Source organism: Kryptolebias marmoratus, linkage group LG1 (genome assembly GCF_001649575.2).
Source record: "Kryptolebias marmoratus isolate JLee-2015 linkage group LG1, ASM164957v2, whole genome shotgun sequence".
NCBI classification, from domain to species: domain Eukaryota; kingdom Metazoa; phylum Chordata; class Actinopteri; order Cyprinodontiformes; family Rivulidae; genus Kryptolebias; species Kryptolebias marmoratus.
In genome coordinates this window covers 24,811,436-24,839,404 of record NC_051430.1, presented here as the reverse complement: position 1 = coordinate 24,839,404, position 27,969 = coordinate 24,811,436, and the positions used below count along the sequence as shown (strand labels likewise).

The 27,969-nt window shown below is 37.5% G+C and overlaps 6 protein-coding genes across 7 annotated transcripts; 2 read left to right on the top strand and 4 right to left on the bottom strand.

The window, feature by feature from the left end:
- Positions 1–64: 64 nt before the first annotated feature.
- Positions 65–6,933, bottom strand: utp15 (UTP15 small subunit processome component). Of its 2 annotated transcripts, none has more exons than XM_017412239.3 (12): positions 6,775–6,933; positions 6,379–6,491; positions 6,148–6,240; positions 5,729–5,913; positions 5,144–5,322; positions 4,797–4,922; positions 3,905–4,040; positions 2,747–2,831; positions 2,405–2,560; positions 2,122–2,223; positions 1,801–1,934; positions 65–1,585 (listed from the first exon to the last, which is right to left on the bottom strand). In XM_017412239.3, exons 2-12 carry the CDS (start codon positions 6,466–6,468, stop codon positions 1,282–1,284), a joined length of 1,590 nt encoding a protein of 529 aa, XP_017267728.1. In that variant the 5' UTR covers positions 6,469–6,491; positions 6,775–6,933; the 3' UTR covers positions 65–1,281. The 2 variants fall into 2 exon arrangements, with proteins under 2 accessions (XP_017267728.1, XP_024860899.1); XM_025005131.2 differs by having other exon boundaries at positions 1,404–1,544.
- A 551-nt stretch (positions 6,934–7,484) lies between these two features.
- LOC108233674 (transcription factor BTF3-like) lies at positions 7,485–9,901 on the top strand. Its single transcript, XM_017412270.2, has 6 exons — positions 7,485–7,580; positions 8,307–8,375; positions 8,458–8,571; positions 8,834–9,035; positions 9,115–9,171; positions 9,561–9,901. The coding sequence occupies exons 2-6, from the start codon at positions 8,307–8,309 to the stop codon at positions 9,605–9,607; spliced, it is 489 nt and encodes a 162-aa protein (XP_017267759.1). The 5' UTR covers positions 7,485–7,580; the 3' UTR covers positions 9,608–9,901.
- A 3,299-nt stretch (positions 9,902–13,200) lies between these two features.
- si:dkey-88e18.2 (interleukin-12 subunit beta) lies at positions 13,201–18,281 on the top strand. Its single transcript, XM_017412254.3, has 8 exons — positions 13,201–13,428; positions 13,647–13,728; positions 13,815–14,063; positions 14,329–14,419; positions 15,110–15,285; positions 15,616–15,764; positions 15,853–16,678; positions 17,885–18,281. Exons 1-7 carry the CDS (start codon positions 13,297–13,299, stop codon positions 15,973–15,975), a joined length of 1,002 nt encoding a protein of 333 aa, XP_017267743.2. The 5' UTR covers positions 13,201–13,296; the 3' UTR covers positions 15,976–16,678; positions 17,885–18,281.
- Positions 18,282–19,749: 1,468 nt separating this feature from the next.
- On the bottom strand, positions 19,750–20,622 carry LOC108233617. The gene has a single exon (XM_017412190.1). The coding sequence runs from the start codon at positions 20,620–20,622 to the stop codon at positions 19,750–19,752; it is 873 nt and encodes a 290-aa protein (XP_017267679.1).
- Positions 20,623–23,220: 2,598 nt separating this feature from the next.
- LOC108233616 (kappa-type opioid receptor-like) lies at positions 23,221–24,315 on the bottom strand. Its single transcript, XM_017412189.2, has 2 exons — positions 23,347–24,315; positions 23,221–23,230 (listed from the first exon to the last, which is right to left on the bottom strand). The coding sequence occupies exons 1-2, from the start codon at positions 24,216–24,218 to the stop codon at positions 23,221–23,223; spliced, it is 882 nt and encodes a 293-aa protein (XP_017267678.1). The 5' UTR covers positions 24,219–24,315.
- A 2,617-nt stretch (positions 24,316–26,932) lies between these two features.
- On the bottom strand, positions 26,933–27,965 carry LOC108233615 (tachykinin-like peptides receptor 86C). The gene is made up of 2 exons (XM_017412188.1): positions 27,094–27,965; positions 26,933–26,975 (listed from the first exon to the last, which is right to left on the bottom strand). The coding sequence occupies exons 1-2, from the start codon at positions 27,963–27,965 to the stop codon at positions 26,933–26,935; spliced, it is 915 nt and encodes a 304-aa protein (XP_017267677.1).
- Positions 27,966–27,969: the final 4 nt, after the last annotated feature.

The window sequence follows — 27,969 nt, the reverse complement described above, 5'->3', positions numbered from 1 at the left end:
ATTATGACAAAAATTTATTATCTGCTTATAAAAGACGCCAGGTATCATGGAAACAGTAAAACAGTTTTTTTTTTACACGAGCTAAAATTTACAATTAAAAATGAGAATTTCAAGACTTCTAATAAAATGTTTTTTTTAATATATTCACACATTCATCATACAGTCAATGCATGTTTCAGTTTTTACCTGCGATGTGGTCAAATCACAACCGAACCCAAACTTTTTTTCTTGAAACTTATGTAGGTAATTGATTAGCGTTAGCTTGGATCAACCGGAAGCAGATTTGAACGAACTCTTCTGTGATTGGTGGATACGTTGTTAAGGAACGGAACTTCCTTGTTATAACTTCCTAATTAGCTTGTGGCTAATAGCTAATTAGCTTGTCTTCAAGAGCTAATTCGCTTGTGGCTAATAACTAATTAGCCTGTCTAATAGCTAGCTCACGTGTGACTAATAGTTAATTCGTTTGTGGCTAATAGCTAATTATCTTGTGATTAGCTTATCTGACTACGGGCAGAGAAGTTTTCAATAAAATGTCTCATTTTAGGTACAACGCAATACAATTTTGCATCACTACAGTTGGTTAAAGATTTTATCAAAATTTTAACTTTTACAAACAAAATGTGAGAAAAGCTCTGTTTGCTGGACACAGAAAGCACTGTAAACAGTTTAGCTCAGACTAAACTATCAGAATTCAGAGGTTTTAAAATTTATTTTTTGTTCTAAGTGTTCATAAATCGTTTAAAAGACAGGAAAGTCATGACTGAAACTGACCCGTACAGCTGCTCTGTAATATCTATGAAGGCACAAAGTAGCAACAGCTGTCCTAAACTCCCAACAGATTCACATTTTTCTGATTGTTAAGTCTATAACCAAGTGTACCAGATGTGATCAGTCTGCCACATCTGCTTGGGACCCTGCATTTACAGATTATTTCTCTTTGAAACTTCAGTTCTACCATTTGGATCTCAAACAATATTATGTTTAAGTACCAAGTGGCTAAAATTACTAAAATACTATAGGTCTGTCAAAGAATTTTAATGTTAGAAAACAAATAGCAGCTACTGAATTTAACTCTATTTCTGCGATTAACATCCTTGTATGCAAAAGTGACGGCTGTTAGAGAAGTCATCTGTAAATGAAGAACCCAAAGCAGATATAATACCTACATTTGTCCCAGAAGATAAGTTTGGGGAAGTGTTTAACCACAGGAAATTTGTGTCTGATGTCTCAAAAAGACATTTTAAATCAGTTTAAAAGTAGTTCTTTCCAATGCAAGCCTCAGGTGACCTGAAGCTGTGGTCTGGAGGTACTTGCTTCTCCCTGAGCCAGCCCATTAGAGCCGCTGATGATGCCAGAGCATGGAACCTCCTTCCGTGGGAGGGAGGAAGCAAACATTGTGTCCAACATGCCCAGAATCTCCAGGAGGTTCTTCTCGTAGTCAATTTCTCTCTCCAGCAGCTCCTGTAGTTTTATCAGCTGGCGGTCGATGACTGCAGACTGCCCGATTACGGACTGATAGATGTCCAGGATTAGTTCAGCCGCTGTTACAAGGATGGGAGTAAACCTGGTATCAAACATGTTTCTGAAGAAGAAATGGGGGGGGAATGTTTTTTTGTGGTTATAATGAAACAATTCAAAGCTTCTAATCTCACATACTAATGATTTAAAACACAAACAAACCTTTTCATTCCAACATTGGTATTTCATATTGTTATACATGCTTTTTGTCATCTCTGAGGGAGTCATAAAGCTTTAGCACATTTGTGTTTCACATAAATGAGAAATAGAACTTCATACCCCATCAGAAAGTTGAGTAACCGGGATAGCTGCTCCTCATCCCTTCCTGCAAGCGCATTCTTCAAAGTTCCTCTTCGGTCCAGCTCCGTTATAACAGCCACAGCGATGTCTGGCTTTCTCCCTCGTGTGCTTGTCTACAAAAATGAAAGAAATTTTAATAAAAACAATCCACACAACCACTTCTTCATTCACGTTTGTGCCATGCATATTGTACAACAAGTATGAGACTTGTGAAGCAAGGTTAAGATAAAAACTGATGGAAACTTGAAACCAAATGATAAACCTTCCCTAATAAAGTCAATAAATGTATGAAACTCCTACCTCTAGGGCTGTATCCAAAGCTTTAGATACACTAAATCTTTTGAGCTGCTTGTCATATTTGGCCAAATGTTGTTTCACTGACTTACTGACAAGATAATCATCCTGGAAAAAGTAAGCAGAGAAAAGAAAATCATGAAAAAGCAAACAATCCCACAACTCCTAAATAAAAACAGCATACCAAAAAAAGGGGGATTAAGTTGCACCTTGTTTTTTGACTCTTGGTAACAAAAAACAGACTACATCTTGAATCAATCTGCTGATCACAGCCACATCATTCACTCACTTGTTTTGGGATGTAGTTCTTCCCTTTCACAAAGACACGGTACGACGGACGCCGCCTCTGTTGGCCTGTTACTTCCTTCGACTCTTCAGGGTTCTTCCTGTGTTTGATGCTCAGAATGCTGTTGCTCATACCCACGACGATGGACTCGTCCTTGGGCTGAAAAGAAAGGCATAATCTTAGTTTTATTGTAAACATTTTCATCCCAAAAGCTTAAAATGCGTGTAAAGCTATGCCACCGCTGGTCTAACAGGTCATGAATGCAATCTTTAATTTACAGTGTATGGTACACATTTTAGTAAAAACAGAGGTAATTAAAAGATAATGGGTTTATCTTTTTCTTACAGCCAAAGCCAGACTGAGGATAGCGGCAGCATAATCGAAGTTGTGGACCACTTTGTAGTTAGTTGTGCTGTAGACCTTCACATGCCTGGAAAATAAACAAACAGTCTGTTTAGATCAGAATTCTTAATTCAGATTTTTTTTTAAGTGGGAAGTCCTAATAAGGGCATTCTGATACATAAACATAAATTTGTTGGTATCCTTCTACAGTAATCAAAACAACACAGCTGCTCTGGCTGGCCAAAAAGCTACAGTTTTGTCTCATCAAGCTCATAAACTTTGTGGCTCATCAACATGCATTGTAGCAAATCGCCGTCTGGCTTTTTTATGTTTTTCGGTCAGTAGTGTTTCCCTCCTGGGTCTTTTTACATGGAGCCCATTATGATTCAAAATATGTGACCAGAAAGTGACAACCCTTGACCCTGGAGCTCAGCTTGAATGGATTTGGATGGTTTTCTTGACTCTTTTTCAACCATCCACTGGTCTGATCAACCTGGGATTTCTGTTCCTCTTGCCTCCACGCCCTGGGATGTCAGCTACAGTCCCATGAACCTCATATTTTTGAAAACTATTAGCAGCTTTGGTCACAGGACCATGACGCTGCTTAGATATGGTCTTAACTTTAACACATATCTATGATCTTTCTGAGCTCCTCAGACAGCTCTCATCTTTCCTTTCTCTGCTCCATGTTCAGTCTGCTGATCACAATATCAAACAACCCGATGACATGTTCCCTTTAAACAGGCTGATGAACAGCTTAAAAGGCACCTGTGATACTAATTAACGAAAGATTAATGGTCTCTTTAAAAGGTATTAACAAATCTGTGCATCTATTTTAGCATATCTTTGTAAAATAAACAACAAATCATGTCTTTTCATAGCTTTTTGTTTAATGTATCACATACTGAGGACTTGTAGATGTGCATTAGACAACTGCTTTTAACTAAATCACTTTTACAAGAAATGAAGCATCGTTTCAATGAGCTGTAAGATTTATCCACGTCAGGTATACGCTCATACAAACACCTTGTGTAGCCAGAATAAATCATAAAATAGTGACTTATAGAGTAACTTTGTGTCATGAGAGGCTCAAATATTTTATGTTTACTCAAGTTAGAATATTTCTGTTTATGACAGACGTGTATTCTGAATTTACTTTACCTGTCCAGAGACGCTGACAGCAGTCTCTGTCCGTTGCTGCTGAGAGCCAAACAGGTGATGGTTTTATGGTGGTTCTTCAAAGACACCAGGGGCTGACCGCCTTTTAACAAATCCCACACTTTAACGTAGCGCCCACCTAAAGACATAAACAAAAGTTCAACATTCAAGAGGTTGTTCGAACTTCTTGTTAAGCACTAATAAATCTCATCTGTGTGAGTGGACTTTTGTTCAGGGACAAAAATTATACAAAAATAATAACATGATTTAATGGCCATTTCCCAGAATGTATAAAAAAGATGGATGTAGGGTATGTGGCATTTCTTTCTGGTTACTGCATTAAGTTTTATTGGAACACTAAGTACAAACTGACCTTCAAACTCAATTTAAAAAGCTTTGGAGACTCAGAAAACATTTACAAATCAAGATATTCACCACAGATCTGACATCTTTTAATTACAAGCAAACTCACTAAAATGTACATTTATTGCACATAAATATTAATTTTTAAACAATGTCCATGTATCCTTACACATTAGGATGAAGGTTATTTTGCTGTCACAGCCACCAAACTAGGTGGATCTTGCTGACAAGCTGAGGACACATTCAGGCTCAAATGACAAATAAATGCCAATCATAAGGTAACTCAATCTAGATTAACTGGTTTTATCAACCAATTTACTTTACATTCAAAATTAACGAGATGTTCAACTGAAGAAAACTTGTAATCTAACAACTGAGCAGGAGGCAAATGTTCCCTAAAGTGCAAACTTCTCTCACTTTGACTAAATAAGACTTCTCTTTGTGACCTGAAGAGTCACCTGCTGGCTTTGAGAAAGATTACAACTCTGAGGCATGTGTTGTCTAAGAAAATACTAATTATGCTGGTGACAACCTGCAGAAACAAGGAGTCCCTCAGAGGGATAGAGGAGGAGGCTCTCCACTGGCTGGCCGTGGTCCATGCTCATCACACTCTTGTCTGTTCTGGCATCGAACACTTTGAGCGTGTGGTCATACGCCCCTGGAATAAAAATAATAAGTCTTGTTCAGATCAGACTCTCACAGGTCATTCAGCATCTCATTATTAGCCTCTGGACTGGTTTTGTTTTAATGTATTTAATTACTCTAGTCAGAAGTTATCATGGTTGCCCTAGATATTGATGCTAATGAGCCAAAAGGTTAACTTCCTGCCATCCCTTTGGTCATTTCCCCAGATCATATAAACATGGGCTTCTGTCTTACCGGTAAAAAAGAGGTCCCTGTTGAGTTTGCTCGTAACGCCGCAGCGAATGTAATCTGTGTGTTCCTGGTAGGAGGTGAGCTCAACTGCATTCGGGATGTCCCAAAGTCGGCATGTGTAGTCATCAGACCCTGTGAGGATCTGGTAACGGTCTGAGGTGAAGTCTGTTATGTGCACAGCCCTAAGCAAAAACAAAAACAAAAGAAAAACAGGGAAACTAAATTAGTTTCAGTTTGCTTTCATCAGTAGATTTTTTCTTAACTGCTTATGGGTTGTCAGAGTTCTTGAGATCATCATGAAACTCAGTCGATGGATCACTCAGGAAATCATCATTCAACCCTTTTTTGTTTTAAATCAGACAATAAAGCTAAAACTTTACTATGTAATTAAGATTAGATTCCTTGGATATTGGAGCATCAGTTGTGACAAAAGACACAAAGTATAAAGACTAATTCTGCTATGAGTAGAAGATCTCATGAGCAAATCAACATAAATTTTAGCACCAAAATATAGTTCATTTGTTAAACACAAAGTTTTTGGTTGAGGACAGAGCAACTAAACTACAACAGTGACAAAATGATGCTCACTTTGTGTGTCCCTTGAACATCCTGAGTGCCACCTTGCCACTGACATCAAACAGTCGGACAACGGAGTCCTCACATCCAGCCACAAGCAGCTGACCGTCTGACCTGAACCTGCCACAGTACGCCGTGTCCTTGAACCGGGTAAATGTCTTAACAGGTTCCTGGGAGAATGATCCATAGATGTGGATCTGTAGGAAAACAAATGCAAACAAAAGATGAATCATTAATACTTGAGGGACATTTTAGGATTTATGCATTTGGGTGCATGGACAAGTATGGACTTTAGGAAACTATGGCAGCTCTATTTAGACTATAAGTTAAGATCGGATCAATCTGTAATGATCATGCAGTTATTACATGAACATGAGAAAGGACATTCTAAAGTGAAATAAATTGACTTCATGCAAGTAAAGTCAACTCACTCTTGTAAATGCTGTTACAGCAAAATTATATGGAGCCACAGGGGAGAAGTCGATGTTTGAGACGGCTCCAAATTCTTTAATCTGGACAGGAACCTGAGAGGAGAACAAAGTTACAATTTGATGCTGAAATCAAGCAATGAGCTGTCTACAAATTTGAGATCACAAACTCTGCGAAATATTTTTCCCAACCAAAATGATATAACATAAACGCAAACAGCAGAAGAGAGGTACCTTGTAGTTTTTCCAGTACAGTGTGTCTTCTGTGATCTTTTCTCCGAGTTTTGGATAGACTGGGATTTTCGTGGGTTTAAATGAAGCCATCTATGAGGCGACTGAAGATAAGTCTACGTATGAGGGGATACAGCAGGTGAAAACATTTAAAAAAGTTGACTCGTGGAAGAAACGATATATAACAACAGACCCAAGCCACAAAAGCTAACTATCTAAAGTTTGAATGGTTGATAAGCTAATCATAACTGAATTTACTCTACATTTACTCTTTAGACGAGCACAGACACGAAGGTACAAGTCTGAAAACAGAAGCGGTTCCTAATAAACCCGAACGTGTTCAGCACAAGTCCGCAAACCCCGACGGCCTAGCATTTGAAACCTTCCGACTATTCTCACCTCTGAACAGAAATGAATCCCGGAGTGCAGACTAAATTTTACGTACGATGCTTTAGTTTTAAATTGTATTTACTCCTGTTGTCTTAAGTGGAGAAAAACTTTCTCATTTTATCGAATGATCACGTTGCCTGTCGGCGAACAGGAGGACGCCATGTTTGTAAAAAGAAACTACTTCCGCTAAAGAAAAATAAAACAATTAAAAAAAATTTAAAAAGTTAATTTAATGTTTTTTTCTTTAAATATGATTGTCGATAAGCAAAATTATTCATCCCGTTGTATTTATTTTTTAGCATTTCGTATTTATATTTTAATCATGTTAATAAATTGCTTAAAATCTTATGCTAACGATTAGTGTAGGCAGTTGTTAAAATAGTAATATACATACATATTATATTAAAGATGTGAAATACATGGACAATAAAATAGAAATAAAAAATAATAATATAAATTGTGAAAAACTCCGCAGACAAAGGCGGTGTTGTGCTAAAAAAGGCACCCCTGCCATCAAACGCGACCCCTCACAGGAAGCGGTGTGCTTTTGACGGAATTTTAATTAATTAAACGTCAAATGTGAAAAAAATATTTACGTCTGCCGGTACCTATTAAGATAAGAATTGTATATGGTAGAATTACTTAATTTTGACAATTATGTCGTACTTTTTATGGCAGGCTATGGGTTTGACGGCGGGGGTACATTTTTCGGGAGAACACCAGTACGTTCGCTAGTTATAGTACGTCACTTCCGGGCTTCCCTCCTTTCAGCTTTTATCGACTGTTGTGTGACCCGCGTGTTTACACAATCTCAGGTCTGTTCGCACGTGTCTGTAATTTTTTACCTATGTCATACCTGTTTAATCGCAATTTGGCACATGTCATTTTCCTGATCGACACATTGCGGGTTTAAATGCGATGAAAACTTCCGGCAAACCTCAGTTTTAATGCCATTTCGAAGAGGCCCAAGCTAGCTGTTTAGCTTCGCATGCTAAACTCGCCGGCTGTTTCATTGACAAAAGAACCAGGTTTTCCAAAGGATGGCAAAAATAAAGAGTCTGCCCCATGCTGACAGGTTAAATAAAGTTAATCGCCAACTTAGATCACATTTAAATCCTAGATTAAAGCTTTAGCTGTTCTAACACGACACTCTAAAGACATGCAGCTATTTTGAGCCTTTTGACAGCTGAGTGTTTTTGGTGGTTTGCAAAAAAAAAGGGGGGGGGCGAAACTGAGGGGGGATTTTTAGGGAGCTTTATATCTGGCATTCATCTTACCTCATATTTCTTGTTAACTGAAGTTACACATTTAGTGCTTACAATTTTGTTAGGTGTCATTTTGGGTAAGGGAAAGTAAGAAGTGTTAAAAGCATTTTCACATCTAGTTTGTCATCTCAAAACTAATTAGAATGGCCTAAAAAAGCCGATTGACTTTGTGTCACTATTCAAATTAAATTAATGGGATCACTGTTCTCTATGTTTTATGTCAGCTTTTGCTTTCTTTTATGAAGCACTGACGCTATATCCTATTTCATGTATCAGATGAAGGAGTCGATAATGAACCAGGAGAAGCTTGCCAAACTGCAGGCGCAGGTCCGCATAGGTGGCAAGGTGAGTTACATGCGTTGCTGCAAAATAAATGTTGTTTGAGGTCTCTGGGTTATGTGTTGAAGCAAGTCATTGTACCACGTAGGGATCGGCCCGCAGGAAGAAGAAGGTTGTGCACAGAACAGCTACAGCGGATGATAAGAAGCTGCAGTTTTCACTAAAAAAACTGGGTGTCAACAATATCTCTGGTATTGAGGAGGTAATTAAAATAACGTCTTCTATGTACAGCAGAAAGCCATGCTCTGCACTGCAGCGACTGATGATGCTTTCATTCACTTATCCTCTTAAAAATAGTATTAACTTTCTCAAGACATAAAACAACAGTTAACAAAAACACATAAAGAAGAGTAAATCATTTTTAAGTGGTTTTAATTAGTTCAAGGCTTGAATTAGTGTTGACAGTGACAGTGTTGCTGTCGCTTTCCTTAAACTTTACTCAGTCCCTTCTTCCTTTGCTTCAGGTTAATATGTTCACGAACCAGGGCACAGTGATCCATTTTAATAACCCAAAAGTTCAGGCGTCCTTGGCTGCCAGCACTTTCACGATCACGGGGCACGCTGAAAACAAGCAGCTAACAGAGATGCTACCAGGAATCCTAAACCAGCTGGGAGCCGACAGTCTTACCAGCCTCAGGAGACTAGCAGAGACCTTGCCCAAACCAGGTACAAACAAACAAAATTCCTCTTGTGTTTTTTAGCAGTTTTATGTGTAGCATTACTGAGCTTCAATTTCTTCTCCTAGGTGGAGAGAACACTGCCCCTATAGTTGCTGCTGAAGAGGAGGATGATGAGGTTCCAGGCAAGCACAATTACACTTTCTTATGTTAAAATAATATGTTAACTCCTTACTGTGTAGTTGCATTAAAATGAGCAGAGCAGCAGCTGGAAAGCTTCCTGAGATGTTTGCCTTTTTTAACAAATAAAATAATATTTTTGAAACATTCTGCTCTGGACAGGATTTTGTGAAATGTGATCTGTATAATCTCATTAGGTCTAATATAAATTCCCTCAGTGTATATGGATGAATACTGTCACTGATTTAAATCATGTGACTTTATATTAATCGTATTAAAATGAAAAACTAAATTCTGTTTGTATACAAAAAGATCTTAAGACGTTTTTAACTATATTTCTTTGTGTTTTCTGTCTGTTTTCCTTATCTCTCCTTTTTTTTCCCCCCATTTTCAGATCTTGTTGAAAACTTTGATGAGGCTTCAAAGAACGAGGCGAACTAACCGGCGCCGGTGGAGCTTTTCAGCGTTTTCCTCGGGTCGTCACATTCAGCAGAGAAATCTTTTGTTGATCTCTCATTTCTTCGTGGCTACAGACAGAACTTGATGTTTGTTTTAGGTGCGTCGTCAATTGGGCTAAAATGAGTAAAACTGACACTAATTACTCTTTTGGCTTGTTCTACAGTTCAGAGTAAAGTAATTCAGTATCATGTGCACAACCTTCTCCTCACGCCGCTTCTCCTATATTGTAATGCCAACCTTAATTATATAATAAAGATTACATTTCACATTCTTTTATATACGCTACGCTCATTATTTACAACTTTATAATCAAATAATGTATTAATTGGGTTATATATTGAAATTCATGGTTATATTTTTAACTAACAGCAGACACTAACAGAGTAAATGGATCACTTGTACACTAAATTCAGGACAAGTTGTCTCTGGGAGTAAAACTTGTGATCGCAGCGTGATTGCTTTGACAAAAACAATTTTAAAATAGTTTAATTGTCGCAGGATGATTTACATAGAACACAGCTGAACTGAATGCTGCAAATTCAGCCCCTCGTGTTGTTCCACTTAGTAAGGAAAGTAGAATTAACGCTGCATGACACTTACCTCGTGTTATTAACTCATTCTGGATATTCAGGGTTTAATAATAACATAGCCAAGCTAAATGTAGGTTCAGAATAAAATGTTTTATTTGTTGAGCGTATTAAGACACATATTCCACAGTTGAGAACTTTTGGTGTCTATCAAACTACGAAATCAGTTTTCTTATAACTTTATGCTCATTTTATTCATTCATTCTCTTATGAATTACAGTGCTGTAAAAATAAAGTATTCTTCATCCAAGCAACCCCAGACCATCAGACTACCACCACCATGTTTGACTGTTGGTACGACACTTTTTCTGAAATGCGGTGTTTGTTTTACAGCAGGTGTAACGAGACGCACACCTTCCAAAAAAGTTCTGCTTTTGTCTCGTCGGTCCACAGAATGTTTTCCTGAACGTGGAGCAGATGATGAAGATGTGAGACGAGCCTTTGTGTTGTTGTTGGTTTTAGCCTGGGAACTCTCACACGGAGGCTATTTTTGCCCTTCGTCGTCTTCTTCCTGTTAAACCATAAATGCTGACCTGAACTGAGGCCTGCAGAGCTTTAGATGTTCTGGATGTTTTTTTTCGGACCTGGATGAGTCATTGATGAGCTCTTGGAGCCATTTTGTTCCTGGGAAGGTTCACCACTGTTCCATGGTTTCTCCATTTGTGGATAATGGTTTAATTTAGGTGAATTTTTGTTTCTACGGTTCGGCCAGTAATCCAGCCTGTGTGTGGCCGGATGAAACTGTGACTCAGCTTTCCAAAACGTGTGGTTGATCCCAGTAAATTTGTGATTTAATAAAGGGAAGGATACTTTTAACATAGGGCCAGGTTGATTTGGATAGTTTATTTTTTCCCCTAATAAATGAAATCATCATTTGAAAACTGATTCTTTCTTTCTCCTCTTTATTGCTTTGTAGTGACTTGACCAATGTATTTACTCTGTTCTTCTGTATTTTTTAGCTTTCATAAGATTTGACCAACAGTGATACGACCATCTGAATTCAGATTTTGTTCTAAAAAGGCAGCCTGTGTGAGCAGAAAGTAGATGCCATGTTTTTGATTTTTCAGAATTTACTAAGTTTCTAAAATTATCTTTTCAAAGATGAAGCAAATTCAAATTAAATTCAGATCCCTTTATTTTTTGCCACGGGGCAATTTGAAGTGACAAAAGATAACTACACATACATATAAAATAAACAGTGACTGACAGGCCTTTAAGATGTTGTATGATTTGAGGTACAGTTGATTGATCATAGCCCGTATACCTGCTGTTTGGCCTTGAAGCATACATCTTGTAAACACTGTTTTGTGTGCTAGCAGTGACAAGAAAGCTGTTCTGGCAACATCATTTTCTACTAAACATTTAGTAAACATTAAATAACTCTGAACAAATATGATGTGTTTTTGAAATGTAAAGTTGTTTAGTCCAGTGAATTCTGTTAAATGTTCTTGGATGTACTTTCTTGTCAGGTTTCCGCCCACCGACCACTTTTGGCTGTGAATATGTATCATGTATAAGTATTGAATGAGTATTTTTGCACTCGAAGATTAAAAATGCCCCCCGACACTCTCGAGAATATGTCATTGAAAACCTTTAGAGGAACTGAAACCTACACTTGGCTGTTTTCTGGTGAACTGTACATATTTTCTAACATGTTTACATGAAGCATGTTGTTCTGCAGACGCTGAATTCACCTAAACTCCAGAGAGGTTTTTAACACAGAATACTAATGAAGCCTTCCTGAGTGTTAGAAGGTCATAGCAGAGTGACTTCACATATATAACAGGAACAAAACATCTATTTAGAGTATGAGTGAGGAAACACATAAGTCTTTTTTTCTATTCCAGTAGCTGACATTTTACAAAGAAGGGTTGTACCGACAGGGGAAATCCTGCTGCTGATCCATCTTTCTTTTCCCCTGTGACATTTTTCACAGTCTTGCACTTTAGGAATAGCAGAAATCTTTTTGGTGGTATTATTGGGGAAAGCCAATGATCTTTGTTGGGGATGGTGATGATGATAGATTATTTCTGGGTTTTTTGATTAAAGTAAAGTTACACTTTTGTTTAATGTTGAGATGTTTTAGCTGAATATTTATTATCCACCACTGAGGGCGAAACGGCAATAATGTTTTTGAGCTGAACTGAAACCTGTTTTGAAGCCAACATCGGTGAAAATATAGCCATAAAATAAATATGTATGTATGTTTGTTTGTTTAACTTCATTAGTTAGCAAAATATCTCATGAATCAGTTGATGGATTTTAATGAAACTTTCAGAAAGTAACAGCTAATCTACATTTGCCAACACAAAATTGGCTACAGCTCACTCAGATTTACAGATAATGAGGTAAAGTTTAGGTAGTAGTAGGTGAGGGTCATCCTTAACGCATCAACACATCTCATGAGATGTGGCTATGGTGGCCATCTTGAAGTCTAAATCATGAAAGGCTGCAGGTGATATTCATTCCTCCTTTATATGTGTGTGTGTATTTACACATCTGCTGTTAGGAAACAGTAAAAATTCTAGTCAGCATTAAGATGTTTGTGTTTTTAAAAATAAAAGCTTTAATCTAAGAAAGAACTTTCTTCATTCAGACAAAAAATGTTTCTGTATTCAAAAACTGGAAAGCAGCAATTAATTGTTTTTGTGAGTTAATTGTTAACAAAATTGATTTCAGTTATCATCAGATTATAGCTGTTTATATCAAAAATGTTTTGTTCCTGTAAAAGTTTTAGATGTGTGTGTGTGTGTGTGTGGGTGGGTGCGTGGGTCTTGCATGCGTGGATCCAGCTTTGCTAAACAAATGCAGTCCACTGTGTCTGAAATGTTTCAGCATAAGGACTGATTAAATGTCAGTGGGCACCCCCCGCCTTCAGTGAACACGCATTTCTTATTTCTCACAAACTTGTTCGAAACTCACAGTTTCCTTGTTTTGTTTTGTTGTTTTTTGTTTTTTTAACTTTAGTATGCAAATCAGAATGGAGGAAATGCAGCGTGTCACCGCCTGCCGTGGGCTCCTATCAGTGAATCACTGTATTGGTCAGTTTCATTCACACCTCCAAAGGTGTTACAAGGGGGTTGCATGAGGGTGTTGATGTTTGCTATAAAAATGAAGCTCCGTGGGCAGTTAGAGGTTACATTTTTGGGTTCACTCCCTCTGAACTTCTGCGTTTGCCTTTCTACAGCCTGTGTGCAGGGCAACTCTTTTCAAATGGTAAGAAATCATTACAAATAACGGAATTTGATGCTTAATATACCAGTTTTTTAAAAAATATGTTATACTAATATTCTGGTCATCTAATTTAAGGTCATACAGTCAAAGGGCATTCTGCTTTACTGTATCAACTTTTCAACTAATAATGTATCTATAATTTGATTGCAAGCTGAACGTTTAAAGAAAGTAATGGTTGATTTTGATTTTTTCTGTTTCAGATGACTCTTTCATCGTGGATAGCTGAGCTTCTGTTGATCAGCTTAACGGGAGCACATGGACTCCACCGCTTCCCAGAAAACTGTAGGTCTTTTCATTAAGTTAAAATGTTTTTGGGGGGGCACATTGTGTTTTTGTGCACATATGAACTTATTTTCTGTTCTGTCCAGTTGTGATTGCAAAAAGGAATGACAGGAACCCGGTCACGCTGACTTGCAGGACGGCGAGCAGTGAGCCCGTCACATGGAAGATGGATGGTGAAGAAGTGGGTTTCGATGACTACCTTGAGAAGGATGGTAAAAATCTGATTGTGCAGGAGATAGAGGAGCCCTTTCTGGGAGAATACACCTGTTGGACGGGGGAGGAGAAGTTATCATCAACCTATCTGCTGCAGGAGGCTGAGGTCGATGAGGAGATAGGTGAAATCATCTTCTTTATTCTGCATTTCATAATATAAAAAAACGCTGGAAATGTGTCTCTCACATAGATGAACTTAAGATGCTTATATTTAGGCAGTATTGCTCCAGCAAATACAGTTTAATGTCTCAAAACTACCTGAATTTCTGAGTGAATACATGCAACATTTTATGACTTAATGCTAAATTAAAAAATCTTACACAGGCTTGTTTTTAACTGAACAGTTATAGATGTGCCTGTATGCACTCACATTGTGTTTCATTTCAGAATGTCGCGCAAAGTCTTATGACTGTAACTTCACCTGCAGCTGGAACCACCGTGGATTCAAAGCACTGCGCTATGGACTTGGCCAAGAATGGTAAGAAAAAAGCATTTTCTGTTAAAATGCAGCGTGAACGTTGAATGCTGAATGACTTTGCTGAAATTAGCCTGAACAACATAAAACTGAGTTGAAACAGAACAGAACCTTTAAAAGCTAAACGAACCAGAACACGAGCTAAAAGTAGCAAAATGCTAGCTAAGAACAGCAAAAGGCTTCTAGATGCTAAAATTAGCGTAAGGCTAGTTAATCCTAAAATAACAAAAGGTTAACTAAAAGATGAAGGTGGCAAATTGCTATTTAATAGGTAAAATTAGCAAAAGGCTAGCTAAAAGTGTCAAAAGACTATCTAGAACCTAAATGTAGCTAAAATCTAAAAGTAGCAGAACAGTAGCTAAAAGCTAAAAGTGTCAAAAGACTAGCTTCAAGCTAAAAGTAGTTGTTGTATTACATAAGAAGACAAAAACAGAATGCTATATGCTGAAGCAGATTTCAAACAGAGCAATGTTTTTGAAGGACTAAGATAGATCCCAGTATATATCCCAGTATATATATAAATGGCTAAAATAGCACAAAGTTTACAGAAGTAAACTAACACCATCAGTGGTTGTTCACAGTGATGCATCATGTCCCAATACAGACTAATAAACCGATATAAGTGTGTGTAACAGTGTGTGTTTCTGTGCAAAATATCTCACTTAAAATCTGTTTTATGGCTTCTTTCTGTAGCACTAAAGGTCAGGAGTCGTGTAACTGGGTGAGCAGCAGTAACCGCCACCAGTTTGTTCTGTCCCACGCCCTCTCACCGTACGCCGAGGAAAGAACCATGCTGGAGGTCACCGTCGAGGCCACCGACAACTTACACTTCTTCAGGAGAACCAAGTCGTTTTACCTCCGAGACATCAGTGAGAAACAAATCATTCTTCAACATACTAAATCACCATCATTGTTCCTGAAAGATAATGTTATAAAAGATGTAAAATAGATCATTAGTGCCATAATAGGGCTTCAGTTTTACATTTCTAAGTCTTCAAACATTAGCATTCATGTCATTACTCATCAGCATGTTAATGATTGTTTATTCAATTTTTCATGTTTATCATCCACCACCAAACACAAAAGGCAATAATGTTTTTGTCCTTGGCTTTGTCAACCAAACCTTGTTTTTGTTTTAATAAAATGCATTCCTTCACATAATGCTAGGCTTTTAGTTAACTATGTCTCTGCTGTTCCAGTTGTCCCTGATAGTCCTCACATTGTCCGGTGCCAGAAAGTGGATCAGAAGCTGAACGTGACCGTCGGTCCTCCGTCCAGCTGGTCCACTCCTCACAGCTTCTTCAGCCTGGAGCATGAGATTCAATACGTGTTCAGGGATGATGGCATGGTACGTATAGAACCTCTCACTGACACTCAGGCACGTCTGCCATGACTGCTGTTTTTTGTTTCTGACTGTGTGATCTGTCTGACCTTAGATACAAAGTTCCTTGTCCACTCTGATCCCGAGGGAGATCAGCAAGCTGAGGGTTCGCTCCAGGGACTCGCTGACCCTCTCAGAGTGGAGTCAGTGGACTCCTTGGAAAAATGTAACCCACTGAAATTATTTGAGCCCATCGCTGTCAGCTTTTGCACTTTACATGCTGTCCTGCGTGTTAACATGTCTGCAATGTTCTCTTGTATGTCGTATTTATGACTTTTTTATGACGTCCCCCGTCTGTCTATTCACATATTTATGGTTCAGAAAAGGAAGTGTTTCTATTTAATATTTATTAGTATTTTTAATCTATTAAGAGATTATCAGTACAACACTTTTTTTTATTAACTTTACTTGTGAGTGTACTTAAACTATTTATTTGTTGATGTATTTATTAACTATTTAAATTTGATAAAACACTGATCTCTAAGGAGGAGTCTGGTGAGGAGCAGAAAGTTTTGTGAGTTAACTGAGGTCTTAACAAAACAGAGACTAAAAACTGCTACAGTTTCTGTATCTGGAGAAAAAGATCCCAGTGAGGAAGTCCTTTAATTAATATCTAATATTGTTGATGAATCAGAAGTCTTGTTTCGAGGAGTCTAGTTGAGTGTGACCTTTAGTCAGACTTCACACTGTTTGTCTCTTGTTCTTATTTTTGTGTTTGTGTGTTGGTGTTTCTGCGTAATTTGGTGGTTTTGTGACATGCAAAAGACGTGACTATTAAAAGAGCTTCCTGCTTCCTGCCTTGTTCATGTTCTTTCTTCATTTATGTGTTGCTTGTGTCATGTGTCCGGTGAGTGGCTCGAGTAAAGAAATGTCCATTTAAAGTAAGTCTCTGTGAACCCATGTTATTCTGTTCAACGGGTTCTTAAATATATATCAGTTCTTGATATTTGTTGTAGTTATGGTCACACATTTAAAGTCTCTAATAAAAGAGTGAATAAATAATATAGTTTTTATAAAAAGTGCATTTTAACATCAGTATATGTGTGTTAGAAAACTAAAAACACAGGTGTCTTATTGATGTCACTCTTTAAATTTAAACTAGCTCCTTAAAGGTTTTACCTACTTAGAAACAAGTTCCTCTTTTTTCTAGTAAAAACACAAACAGTTAAAGACTTAGTATTTCTCAAAGGAACGTTTTGGTCAAATTCTGAAAGCAAGAAATCTCACACAATAACACAAGATCTCACTCTCAGAGTGTGTGTTCTGTGTAACTCTCAGCTACTACCACATTCAATTTTAGCCCAACTCTCATAAAACTGACCGAGTTATGGCTATTTTTGTGTTTTTTAAGGTCAGTTTGCTGTGGCAGCCATCTTAAATCAGGTTGACTCCAAAAGATAATCAGTTGTAGATGTGGATGAATGGGTGAATGACTGATTGTAGTGTGAAGACCTTTGGGGTCCTTGGACTACAAGTGCAGGCCATTTACCATTTATGTTAATCAAAAGATTATTTTGTGAAAGTTTCATTAAAATCTACTCAGTGCTTCATCAGATATTTTGCTAACAGACAGACACAGTTATTGCCAACCTTTTGGTATTTCTGTTCTCTGTGAGGGACCATGGACTTGTTTCATCAGCACCAACACTCCATGTGCTCCAATTAATCTATTGAAGTCTTTCAAGTATTTTATTAACTTTTTACATTTGCAAGTCAAATTGTGTGTCTGTTATTTCTTGGGTGAACACATTAAAGTCTGACAACAATATGTAAATATTGTCTTTATGATCCCAAACCATAAGAAAATATCTAAAGAATAACTTGCTTTATTTAAGGCCTGCAGTTAATGCATCTGTTGTGCAGAAATACAAGACAAAAACAAACAAAAAACACCAATCCTATGTGAATATAATGCAGCTTCATGGGACCAAACAATGACTTATTGTTATATGAGTCTGTTCTAATATTTATATCCAAAATCTGTAAAGACAAATATCAAGAAAGTCAAAAGTTCTCAGAACAGACGTACACAATTTTCAGTTTTCATAATTTCAGTCCCTAATCTGTTATTAACCCCCTCGTTGCAGATGAGAAGTGGAAAAAGGAATCCATGCCGATGCAGAAGGAGAAAAAGGATTTGCTGCACAAAGGTGCAACCCGAGTCCCTGGACTTCTGAAAGAAGACAGGAATAAAAGAGATGAAGCAGCTCAGTAAAGTTAAACTCTGTAAAAATGAAGCCACTCTCTAACAAACACCAATGTTTCCAAAATACAGACTATGTATGTTCTTACACTTTTGTTTTTGAATTTGTTTGTTTGTTTTACACTATAAATTTATAAAGAAGTCGAAAAAATGTTCTGGAAAAAGACAGAACGGGAAGTTGAAAGCTTCACAAATGTAAACAGGTCCAAGTTAAACCTGATACATAGTAGAAGCCGAACATGCCAAAAATACCCTTAAGGTGGCAGCATTGGACCAGAAATGACAAAACAGAAGCCATTCACTGATTTTGTATTGTTCAACAAAATTGTAAAAGTTGAAGATAGAAAACCTGAACACAGAAAATAAATCACTGTAGGCTATGAAGCATGAACACAATAAAGAGAAACAGGATGTCAGTAGTGTGCATGCCTTCAGCCAGCCCACAATGAAACAGGTCTCAGGTGAAACATGTCTTTATCATAAACACTGTTTTATTAGAAACAAACAGACCACAGTGAAACCGGCACAGCTGAACATATCAGGATCACACAGTTTGTCAGAAAACATTCATCCCTGCAGAAGTGACTATAATCATTTGCAGCAGGTAAAGGGAAGTCTTTTGTGTGATTGCACACAATATTATGTTTCTCTGACATGCTCTTATGGTGCTTCATAAAAAAACGAGTGATGATATAAAAAAACAACCCAAAAAACCCCAGCTTTCCTAGCAAAGGAGATCAGAGGAAACCATTACCAAAAGTGAGACCTAATAGAAATATAACTGCATATTTTTTACAACATATATCATATTGTTTCATTTTGGAACACAAATACAGAAAAATCTTTCAGAAATAGTGTTGGGGGGAGAAAACCTATAACCAGCCATTAGTTTTCACCTTTTTCTTATTTCCCTATTTTTTGCCCTAAAGATAAATAAATATTTTACATAAATATTTTTTTCTGCACTGAAACAGCGTTTTATATTTCCTTTTTTAAATAATTGTTTTCAATTTGTCTTTCCAACTTTTTTACAAGGTCTGAAACTGTAAACATTTTAAAGAGCAATAAAAAACTAATTTAATAGGTGCATTCAGCTGCAAGTGGGCTGACAGAGGACATATAAGACTTCATAAACAAACAACAACAAAAACATTATTGAGAAAAAATAGGTAATCTATATCCAGCCATGAAATTCTAAATACTTAATTAATAATAATTATTAATCCAAGAGATTCATTTACTTGTGATTTAATACAAAAGATATCACTTTTTAATTCCCTATTATTATTATTATTATTATTATTATTATTATTATTATTATTATTATTATTATTATTATTATTATTAACCATATGACATGCATAGACACTTTCTATTTTCTATTTTCCTAATAAAATATATTTTTATTATTTCTTTGAATCTGTCACGAGATCTAAAACAGGTAGACACTTTAAAGAGAACTAATATTTGATTCTGGTGTTGTCTTTGTGAATGCAGATGGTTTGACACATTTTAAGGTCCTGTGATGAAAGACAAAAACAAACAAACGATTATAAATAAAGCTTTATGATTTATATATTATATTTGCGATCAAGGATAATTAAAATAAAGTCCAGAGGGCCCTCTGTGTCTCAGTGTCTCTCAGACTTCGGGCAGGATCCAACTCTGAAGGGAAAAAATGGAAACTTTAATCAGCAACGACATAAACTCAGTGAAATCCATGTTAGTTCGTTTGTTTCCCGGCCTCCCTCACCTCCTCCTGCACCTCGGACACACCCGGCCCCACACAGTCCGCGCCGCGGCCGCCCTCAGGGCCGCGCTCCCCCACAGGTACACGGACGGCGTGCACACGGCGTTAAAACGCGCCAGGATCGCGAACAGGTTGGTGGCCTCGTTCCTGAAACTCAGGCCCCCTCCCACCACCAGCCTGATGATGATATTCACAAAAGACGGACTCCACAGGACCAGGAAACTTATGACGACGAAGATGACAATTTTCAGCGACTCTCTCTTGCTGTCTCGGTCCGGTCCGGGGGGCTCTCTCTCCAGCTGGTACCGGGCCACGACGTACAGTTTGACGGTCATGACCACCTTTGTGAGCACGATGATCTGCAGTAAGACGACGCTGAGCACGTACAGCTGGATGGATTTGGAAACCGGCAGCAGGTTCCTGGCCAGCAAGTGGGCGCAATTATAAAACCAGCAGAAGATGTTGACGCTGATCACAAACTGTCTGCTGATGAAACGGCTGTAAATGAAAGGGCGGCACACCGCGAAGTACCTGTCGAACTGCGCGAACAGAAAGGTCAATATGTTAACCCCTAACAGAGAGGACAGCACGTTGTATGTCCCGTTTCTGGACGGGTACCCCTCCTGAACGTCGAACAGGCCCAGATAAAACACCGAGAGGCCGGTCAGCGTGTCACACACGCTCGTGTTCAGCATGAAAATGAACCTGTTCTGCACGCGGAGAGCCCCGGTGGCAGAGATGCTGATCACCACTGTCCCTGCCACGAGAACTGTAGTTGTTGCAAATACAATCTGGAAGATAAAGATGAAATAATCCTCGGGGCTGCTGAAGTCCACCGAGAGAGGGACTCCTCCTGCAGCAGAGGCTGTCATGTTGAACAGAAGCATCTTTAATGGTACTTAAATCAGAGCCATTGGTTTAAATATGCTGTGAGGTGCCTGGACAATAACACCCAGACCTGCCTGATATCATCCTAAATGTCATCATGTTTTATTGCTTTCCAACACACAAAGCCTTAACCTCCTCTTGTTTGTTAGTTTGGTCATTTTAGCAACTTGTGATTTGTATTTTTTTTAAAATACAAACTTAATTCCAGTAAAGTTGGGCTGTGGTGTAAAATGTGAATGAAAGCAAAATGTATGCTTTTTGAATTTCATCAAGTTTCATTTTGTTCAGGGTGGAACATTGTGAGCGTGTCAAACAATTCAACAGGAAATTGTACAGTTTTTAGGAGGAAAAAAAGTCATTTTATGTTTATGGCAACGACACATCCAAAAAAAAAAATTGAGACGGAGCCACTATGAAAGATCTTTTCTTCTTTTAACATCAGTTTGTAAACATCAAGGACCTGAGGAGAGCAGCCGCTGGAGGTTTTGGAGGGAATGTTGTCCCATTCTTGTCTGATGCAGGATTAGCTGTTCAACAGTCCTGGGTCGTCTTTGCTGGATTAATTGTTTGTTTGTGTCAAATTGTTTCTGCTGGTGAGAGGCCTGGTCTCCCAGCAGGTCAGTTCAGCACCCAGACTCTTCTATATGAAGCCATGCTGCTGATGCAGTATGAGGTTTATCAATTTCTTGCTGAAATATGCAAGGCCTTCCCTGAAAAAGATGTCATTTGGTTGGGCACATATGTTCTAAAGCCTGTATATACTGTTATACATTGATGGTGCTTTTCCAGATTTGTAAGCTGCCCATGTCAGAGGCACTAATGCACCCCTATACCATCAGAGAGGCAGGTCTTTGAACTATATGCTGATAAAAAGCTGGATGGTCGCTCTCCTCTTTAATATGGAGGATCTGTTGCGTGTAGTTTCCAAAAATAATTTCAAATTTGGATTAGTCTGACCACAGAACAGTTTTCCACTTTGCCTCAGTCCATTTGAAATGAGTTTTGGCCCAAATGCTTTGTCATAAAACTGCTCTACAACATGTTACTTGAAACAATGAAAATTTGAACATTTTAAATAAAAGTTACAGGTGTTTTACAATTTATTTTTGATAAACAACCAATTTAATAACATTATGAAACTGCACTACGTGGATGGCCCTTAATTACGTTAATAAAAGCCTCCTGTTTATATTATAAACAAGTGTTTGGTCGATTGTTGTGATTAAATTACACAGCATTTCTGTTGTTAGTACAGGGAAAAATTAACATTAACATGCACTTCACTGTGAAGTGATCTTACAGGCATAGAGAAAAAGAATGTTTGGCTCTGGTGGTCTTATGTGCCTTATATAGCAGCAGCAAATATTTATGTTGTGATCCAAACAGTGCATCTGTGCTGATAACAACTACAAAGTGTGACAGGATCGACTGATTTCCAGCAGATGGCAGCATGTTGACAGAAAACAATTTGAATTCTGGACTCCACCATTTGGATTAAAGTCTTTACTAACATATTTTTGACATGTTCTGAAAGAAAGAGAGAGAGAAAGAAGGAAAAACACTCACTGTGTCCATCATTCAAATTTCTACAGTGATGTAAACTATTTCATATTTTTATTAAAATAAAAACTTGTAAAAACAATTGTAGCATATGCAAACTCTACCAAGTATGTTTAATTTCAGTCATGAAAAGAACATCCAGCGGGGCGATGAAGGACTCACACTGGTTTTAAGCTATTTACATGTTCACTTTCTGCTGTCCTTGTGGTAAATCAGTGAAGAAACTGGCAGCTTCATTAGGCTCTTCCTGCAAGATAAATATAAATATATGAATACATGGGCCAAGATAGATGTAACTAAATTAGCCATACTTAACTTTAATTGTCGTAATTGTTATGGGAGCAAAACAATATTTTTCAGGTATGCAAAAATAATCAAATAAGGCCAAATGCAAAGTATGAAAAACCTTTTTCTAAACTCCTTCAGTTTGTAGGAAGGGACAGATTGTTTATTAAAAGAGTGACAACAGAGACAGATAGAAAACCACAAATGAGAAACCTGGTGTTTAAAACCCACCTGTCACTGTGACTTCATCCCAGTTAACCAGAAAACCTTATTAGACCTGAAAGAAAAACATGCATCATTATTATTGTTTTAACAGAAAAAAAATGTGAAATTCAAAACAATATAAGGGCCTGTGTCAAACATATAGGTTTAAGAGTGAAAACTTGCAGCTTGGAAATGATCAACATCTTTACACATTCATTATCAAATCAAATCTAATCTAATTAAATTTATTTGTAAAGCAAATTTTAAACAACCACAGTTGACAAAAGGGCTGCAATAAATCCCCAAATCACAGCTCTAAAAACATTTTAACATTTAAACGAAAAGATATACAAAAGCCTAAAATATACATTAATACATACCATAACAGATGACTTGAAAAGCCAAAGGAATTGAATTACAAATACAAGCCTGAGAAAACTAATGTGAATTAGGTTTTTTGTAAAAATCTGAACAGAGGAGACACAGGTCAGAAGTCTGGCTGCAGACTTCAGCTGCAGAGGGGACAACAGAGACTAACTGGAGCTGAAATAAAAGGAGATACAGTAATCACACCTGGAGGTGATCAATTCTGTAATACATCTTAGAGCAAATACATCATTTAGAATGCAACACTTTGTTTCCCAGTCATTACAACCAACCATTGTGGTGTTTTGCAGCAGCAGCAGATTTTGCGCCACACAGTTTCCCACACGGCTGCTCTGAGTGAAGGACTCGCCCACAGGTACAGAGACGGAGTGCACAGAGCGTTGCTTCGAGACAAGATTTTATACGGATTGACCGCATCGTTTCTGAACATAGGCAGTGTTCCTGTCAACGAACTCACAATGGAGTAGATTATGTTGGGAAGCCAGAGGAGCAGGAAAAAGATCACCACTATAATTATAATCAACAGAGACTCTTTCTTACTGTCTCTCTCTGGGCCCGGCAGCTCTCTCAGCAGCTGGTATTTGGCCACGGCGAGAAGCTTTACAGTCATGGACACTTTAGTGATGATAATCACCAACAGACTGATCCTACTGTACACAGCAATATCCATGGCTGTAGTCGGCGACACCACACGCTGTATGAGCAGCTGACTATAAACATGTACCCAGCTGTAAATGTTCACACATATAACAACTTTTATGTTGATGAAACGACCATAAAAGAACGGGTGACAAATAGCAAAGTATCTGTCAAACTGTGAAAATAGAAACGTCATGATATTAACTCCAAGAAGAGAAGATAAAATGTAATGAGTCCCATTTTTAACTGGGAAATCCTCTCTCACATCAAATAGAAACTGGTAGAAAATCCCGCAGCCGGTCATCGTGTCACAGATGCTGGTGTTCAGCATAAATATGAAGCGGTTTTGTCTTAGAAGTGCGCGGGTGCTGATGATGCCACAGACCACAGAGCCAGCCACAAGCACAGTGCTGATCCCTGCCATGATGTGGAAAATGAAAAGGACATAATCTCCTGCAGAGGTGAAGTCAACACACAGAGGAACAAGAGTTATGTTGATGAGCATGATCACGATGTGCAGTGAGAACAACCCGGGGTGATGTGCTGCAAGATCAGAAGATGATCTGTGTTTTATTTACTTTCTCTTCATGCTAGATGTAGATACTGAAACATGGCTATCTCCTCCCACAACAAATAAGATACAAGAGGTGGATGATGTAATGATGTAACCTTCTTTTCTTTGCAATGAAGAAAACCCCCCAAAAAACAAAACATGTCAATCACAGCTCACAGAGCTATCCATGGTTCTGAAATTTTGGCTATCTGGAGCTCTCTGCAGACCCTGATCTGTTTTTAATCTGTAGTAATCTTCAGTTTCAAGTCGTTTTTATCAAAAACAGCCAAGCTTTATTAATGTACCCAAACTATTATATAGTCCATGAAGTACCTGTTTAATATACAGGTTGTAGTGTTTCACATTAATGTAACTGCCTTTCCTCAGTTTTTTTTGTTTTGTTTATTTTTTTACAACTTATTGCTGCTTTAAGTCATTATTTTTTGTTTGCTTTTAGTTTTGTTTAATCTCTTCAATCATTTAATAATTGAAAAGATGGCTAAATTTTAGTCAGACATCTAGCTAGAACTGGTCCATAGTTGGTCAAAAAGTGACAGTTTAGTAAACATCTAAGTTTCAAGTAATCATTGGTTCAACACCTTTTAGACATACAGATGTCTAAATAGAGGAAAAGACAGATAATCGGTGTAGCCGAAAACTAGACTTACATTAAATTAAAAGTTTTAGATCAAATTTAGTTTAAATGTATAATGGACGTCAGTTAGACGCCTATTGCAATTCTAAAAGATACATGAGTTCCACGCAAAAATTACTGATTTTCAGTAATGAATAAAATAAAATAAGATAAAATAAAATAAAATAAGTTGTAGTTTAACCTGTCCAGGGTGTCCCCCGCCACTCGCACAGTGACTGCTGGGGATAGGCACCAGCTCCCCGCGACCTGGAATGGAGAAGCGGGTAAAGAAAATGGATAGATGGATGGATGGAAGTTGTAGTTTAATGTCCAACATCTAAAGTAAGGACATTTCTAGGTAATCTGCATTACATGAGATACTAAAATAATTGCTTCCCTGTGAAGCTCTGACATCAACCTGTTAGATGTGAAAATACACAATAAAAATAAACCTTTTAAACATCTTACTAAATGTACTAAGTGCACATTAACATGAAATGTACATTTATTTAAAAAAAACACAAAATACACACAGTAAAAGCAGCCTCAATAGTTCTTTTTGAAAAATAAAATCTATTTGACAAAACATCACTTAATCATTGCTATACTTCAATCATACCACCTTTCCAAACCACCTCTAGCAAAACAGTTTTACAAAGATAATTTTAAAAATATATATTTTTAACCACTGATAACACAGGTAGCTGGTAAACCTGTGGAGAGGTTTACTCCAAACACTAAACTCTTCACACCAAGGAAAAGTTCCAGTTTACAGCAATCAAATGATTGATGATTAAGTTATACAATTGTTTTGTGTTATTAACAAGGGAAAATTTAACCTGCACTCCACTCACAAGTAATCTTACAGATAAACAAACAAAACAGACATGATTTAAATTTAGTTAGATGAAAAACTTATTGACATGTTTCCAAAAACATCTGATAAAAAATAATTAAAAAATAAATCTCTCTGTATACAAAGTTCAGGTTCTTTTACAAAACATAATTGCACAATTGTTAAATAAAAAAGGAATAATTTTATAATAAAAAATTACTTCACAAAGATTGTATACTAAAAGAAAAGACTAATAACAACTGAAGCCTATTTCCCAACACTTAGCAGATCAACATTGTATTTTGTTGCTGACAAACATCATCACTCTTTATACTGCATTCAAAGTTTATTTATGACATTTTACATGAAAAACATCACAATGTTAACACTAAGTACATAATTTGGGATCTTATAAACTTTTTAGAAAGAAAATCTAAAGTAATTCATGATTCAACAGACATTTAGCCTCACAGATATTCTAACTCATCCTTTTATCCAAACCTGGTTTTGTCTGTTTAGAACCAGTTGGTGACACACAGGTGAAGGTATTTCTTATACATAAAATTTCAGTCTAAAACCTATGACAGTATAGCCGACAGGACAGTGAAAAGAGTTAACAGCATTTTTCTGAAAACAAATAAATTCAAGGTAAGCAACAAAATAACAGCCTTACAGTATTAGACAGTCGGACAAACAGCAAAACTGAGTATCCCTGCATGACTGAATGTTAGATGCTCAACATTTCAGCACATTTGATGGTTCACCTAAAATTACTGGAGACAGAAGAAAAAAGAAAATGCAAAATCCAGAGCCCAAGAGTAAATTAGTGAATGTTCAGACACAGACATAAATATATGTATATATATATGAACATAAGGACATATAATAGCAAAAATAGATAGAACTAGATTATCTGTATTAAGATGTACTTGCTGTGATTGTCTTTGGGAATAAAACTATATATCTTACAGACATGCAAATAACAAACACAAGTGACTAAATGTCTCTGGTTCTGTTGTTAAATAGTAAATCTTGTTGTAAATAACTTTGCAAATCATCAAAATGTCATTTCTCCATCAAACTCTTTCAGCCTGCAGGAATGGCCAGGGTTTCTATGTATTATGAGAGGACAGAGGCAGTTTTTAAAACAGAAATAACAAACCTGGTGTGTAACTCTGAACCCTCAAAACCCACTTGTCACTTTGAAATCCTCCCTGTTACCCATGAAACCTTATTAGACCTGAAAGAAAAACATGCATCATTATTGTTATTATTTTTAGGGCAAAAAATGTAACGTTTTCATTATTTAATATAATATGAAAAATGCAAAACTTTGTTTCACAGTCAATACAACCAACCGTTGTGGTGTTTTGCAGCAGCAGCAGATTTTGCTCCACACAGTTTCCCACACGGCTGCTCTGAGTGAAGGACTCGCCCACAGGTACAGAGACGGAGTGCACAGAGCGTTGCTTCGAGACAAGATTTTATACGGATTGACCGCATCGTTTCTGAATATATTGAATGCTCCTGACATCGAACTCACAATGGAGTAGATTATGTTGGGAAGCCAGAGGAGCAGGAAAAAGATCACCACTATTATTATAATCAACAGAGACTCTTTCTTACTGTCTCTCTCTGGGCCCGGCGGCTCTCTCAGCAGCTGGTATTTGGCCACGACGAGCAGCTTTACAGTCATGGACACTTTAGTGATGATAATCACCAACAGACTGAGCCTACTGTACACAGCCATATCCACGGCTATATTTGGCGGCACCATGCTCTGTATGAGCAGCTGACTATAAACATGTACCCAACTGTAAATGTTCACACATATAACAACTTTTATGTTGATGAAACGACAATAAAAGAATGGATGACAAATAGCAAAGTATCTGTCAAACTGGGAAAATAGAAACGTCATGATATTAACTCCAAGAAGAGAAGATAAAATGTAATGAGTCCCATTTTTAACTAGGAAACCCTCTCTCACATCAAATAGAAACTGGTAGAAAATCCCGCAGCCGGTCATCGTGTCACAGATGCTGGTGTTCAGCATAAATATGAAGCGGTTTTGTCTTAGAAGTGCGCGGGTGCTGATGATGCCACAGACCACAGAGCCGGCCACAAGCACAGTGCTGATCCCTGCCATGATGTGGAAAATGAAAAGGACATAATCTCCTGCAGAGGTGAAGTCAACACACAAAGGAACAAGAGTTATGTTGATGAGCATGATC

What these genes read in the sequence shown, in the direction of transcription:
- utp15 (XM_017412239.3), bottom strand. Translation starts at nt 6,468, where the DNA reads ATGGCTTCATTTAAACCCACGAAAATCCCAGTCTATCCAAAACTCGGA. An exon ending in GGGACTCCTTGTTTCTGCAG is followed by an intron (nt 4,041 to 4,796) that starts GTTGTCACCAGC and finishes TTATGTCTTTAG; the next exon opens with GTGGGCGCTACGTTAAAGTG. An exon ending in TCCTCAGTCTGGCTTTGGCT is followed by an intron (nt 2,561 to 2,746) that starts GTAAGAAAAAGA and finishes CTTTCTTTTCAG; the next exon opens with CCCAAGGACGAGTCCATCGT.
- LOC108233674 (XM_017412270.2), top strand. Translation starts at nt 8,307, where the DNA reads ATGAAGGAGTCGATAATGAACCAGGAGAAGCTTGCCAAACTGCAGGCG. An exon ending in AGAGACCTTGCCCAAACCAG is followed by an intron (nt 9,036 to 9,114) that starts GTACAAACAAAC and finishes TTCTTCTCCTAG; the next exon opens with GTGGAGAGAACACTGCCCCT. An exon ending in GGAGGATGATGAGGTTCCAG is followed by an intron (nt 9,172 to 9,560) that starts GCAAGCACAATT and finishes CCCCATTTTCAG; the next exon opens with ATCTTGTTGAAAACTTTGAT.
- LOC108233617 (XM_017412190.1), bottom strand. Translation starts at nt 20,622, where the DNA reads ATGACAGCCTCTGCTGCAGGAGGAGTCCCTCTCTCGGTGGACTTCAGC.
- si:dkey-88e18.2 (XM_017412254.3), top strand. Translation starts at nt 13,297, where the DNA reads ATGAGGGTGTTGATGTTTGCTATAAAAATGAAGCTCCGTGGGCAGTTA. An exon ending in TATGGACTTGGCCAAGAATG is followed by an intron (nt 14,420 to 15,109) that starts GTAAGAAAAAAG and finishes TTCTTTCTGTAG; the next exon opens with CACTAAAGGTCAGGAGTCGT. An exon ending in TGTTCAGGGATGATGGCATG is followed by an intron (nt 15,765 to 15,852) that starts GTACGTATAGAA and finishes GTCTGACCTTAG; the next exon opens with ATACAAAGTTCCTTGTCCAC.
- LOC108233616 (XM_017412189.2), bottom strand. Translation starts at nt 24,218, where the DNA reads ATGCTCATCAACATAACTCTTGTTCCTCTGTGTGTTGACTTCACCTCT.
- LOC108233615 (XM_017412188.1), bottom strand. Translation starts at nt 27,965, where the DNA reads ATGCTCATCAACATAACTCTTGTTCCTTTGTGTGTTGACTTCACCTCT. An exon ending in TGCTGCAAAACACCACAACG is followed by an intron (nt 26,976 to 27,093) that starts GTTGGTTGTATT and finishes TTTTTCTTTCAG; the next exon opens with GTCTAATAAGGTTTCATGGG.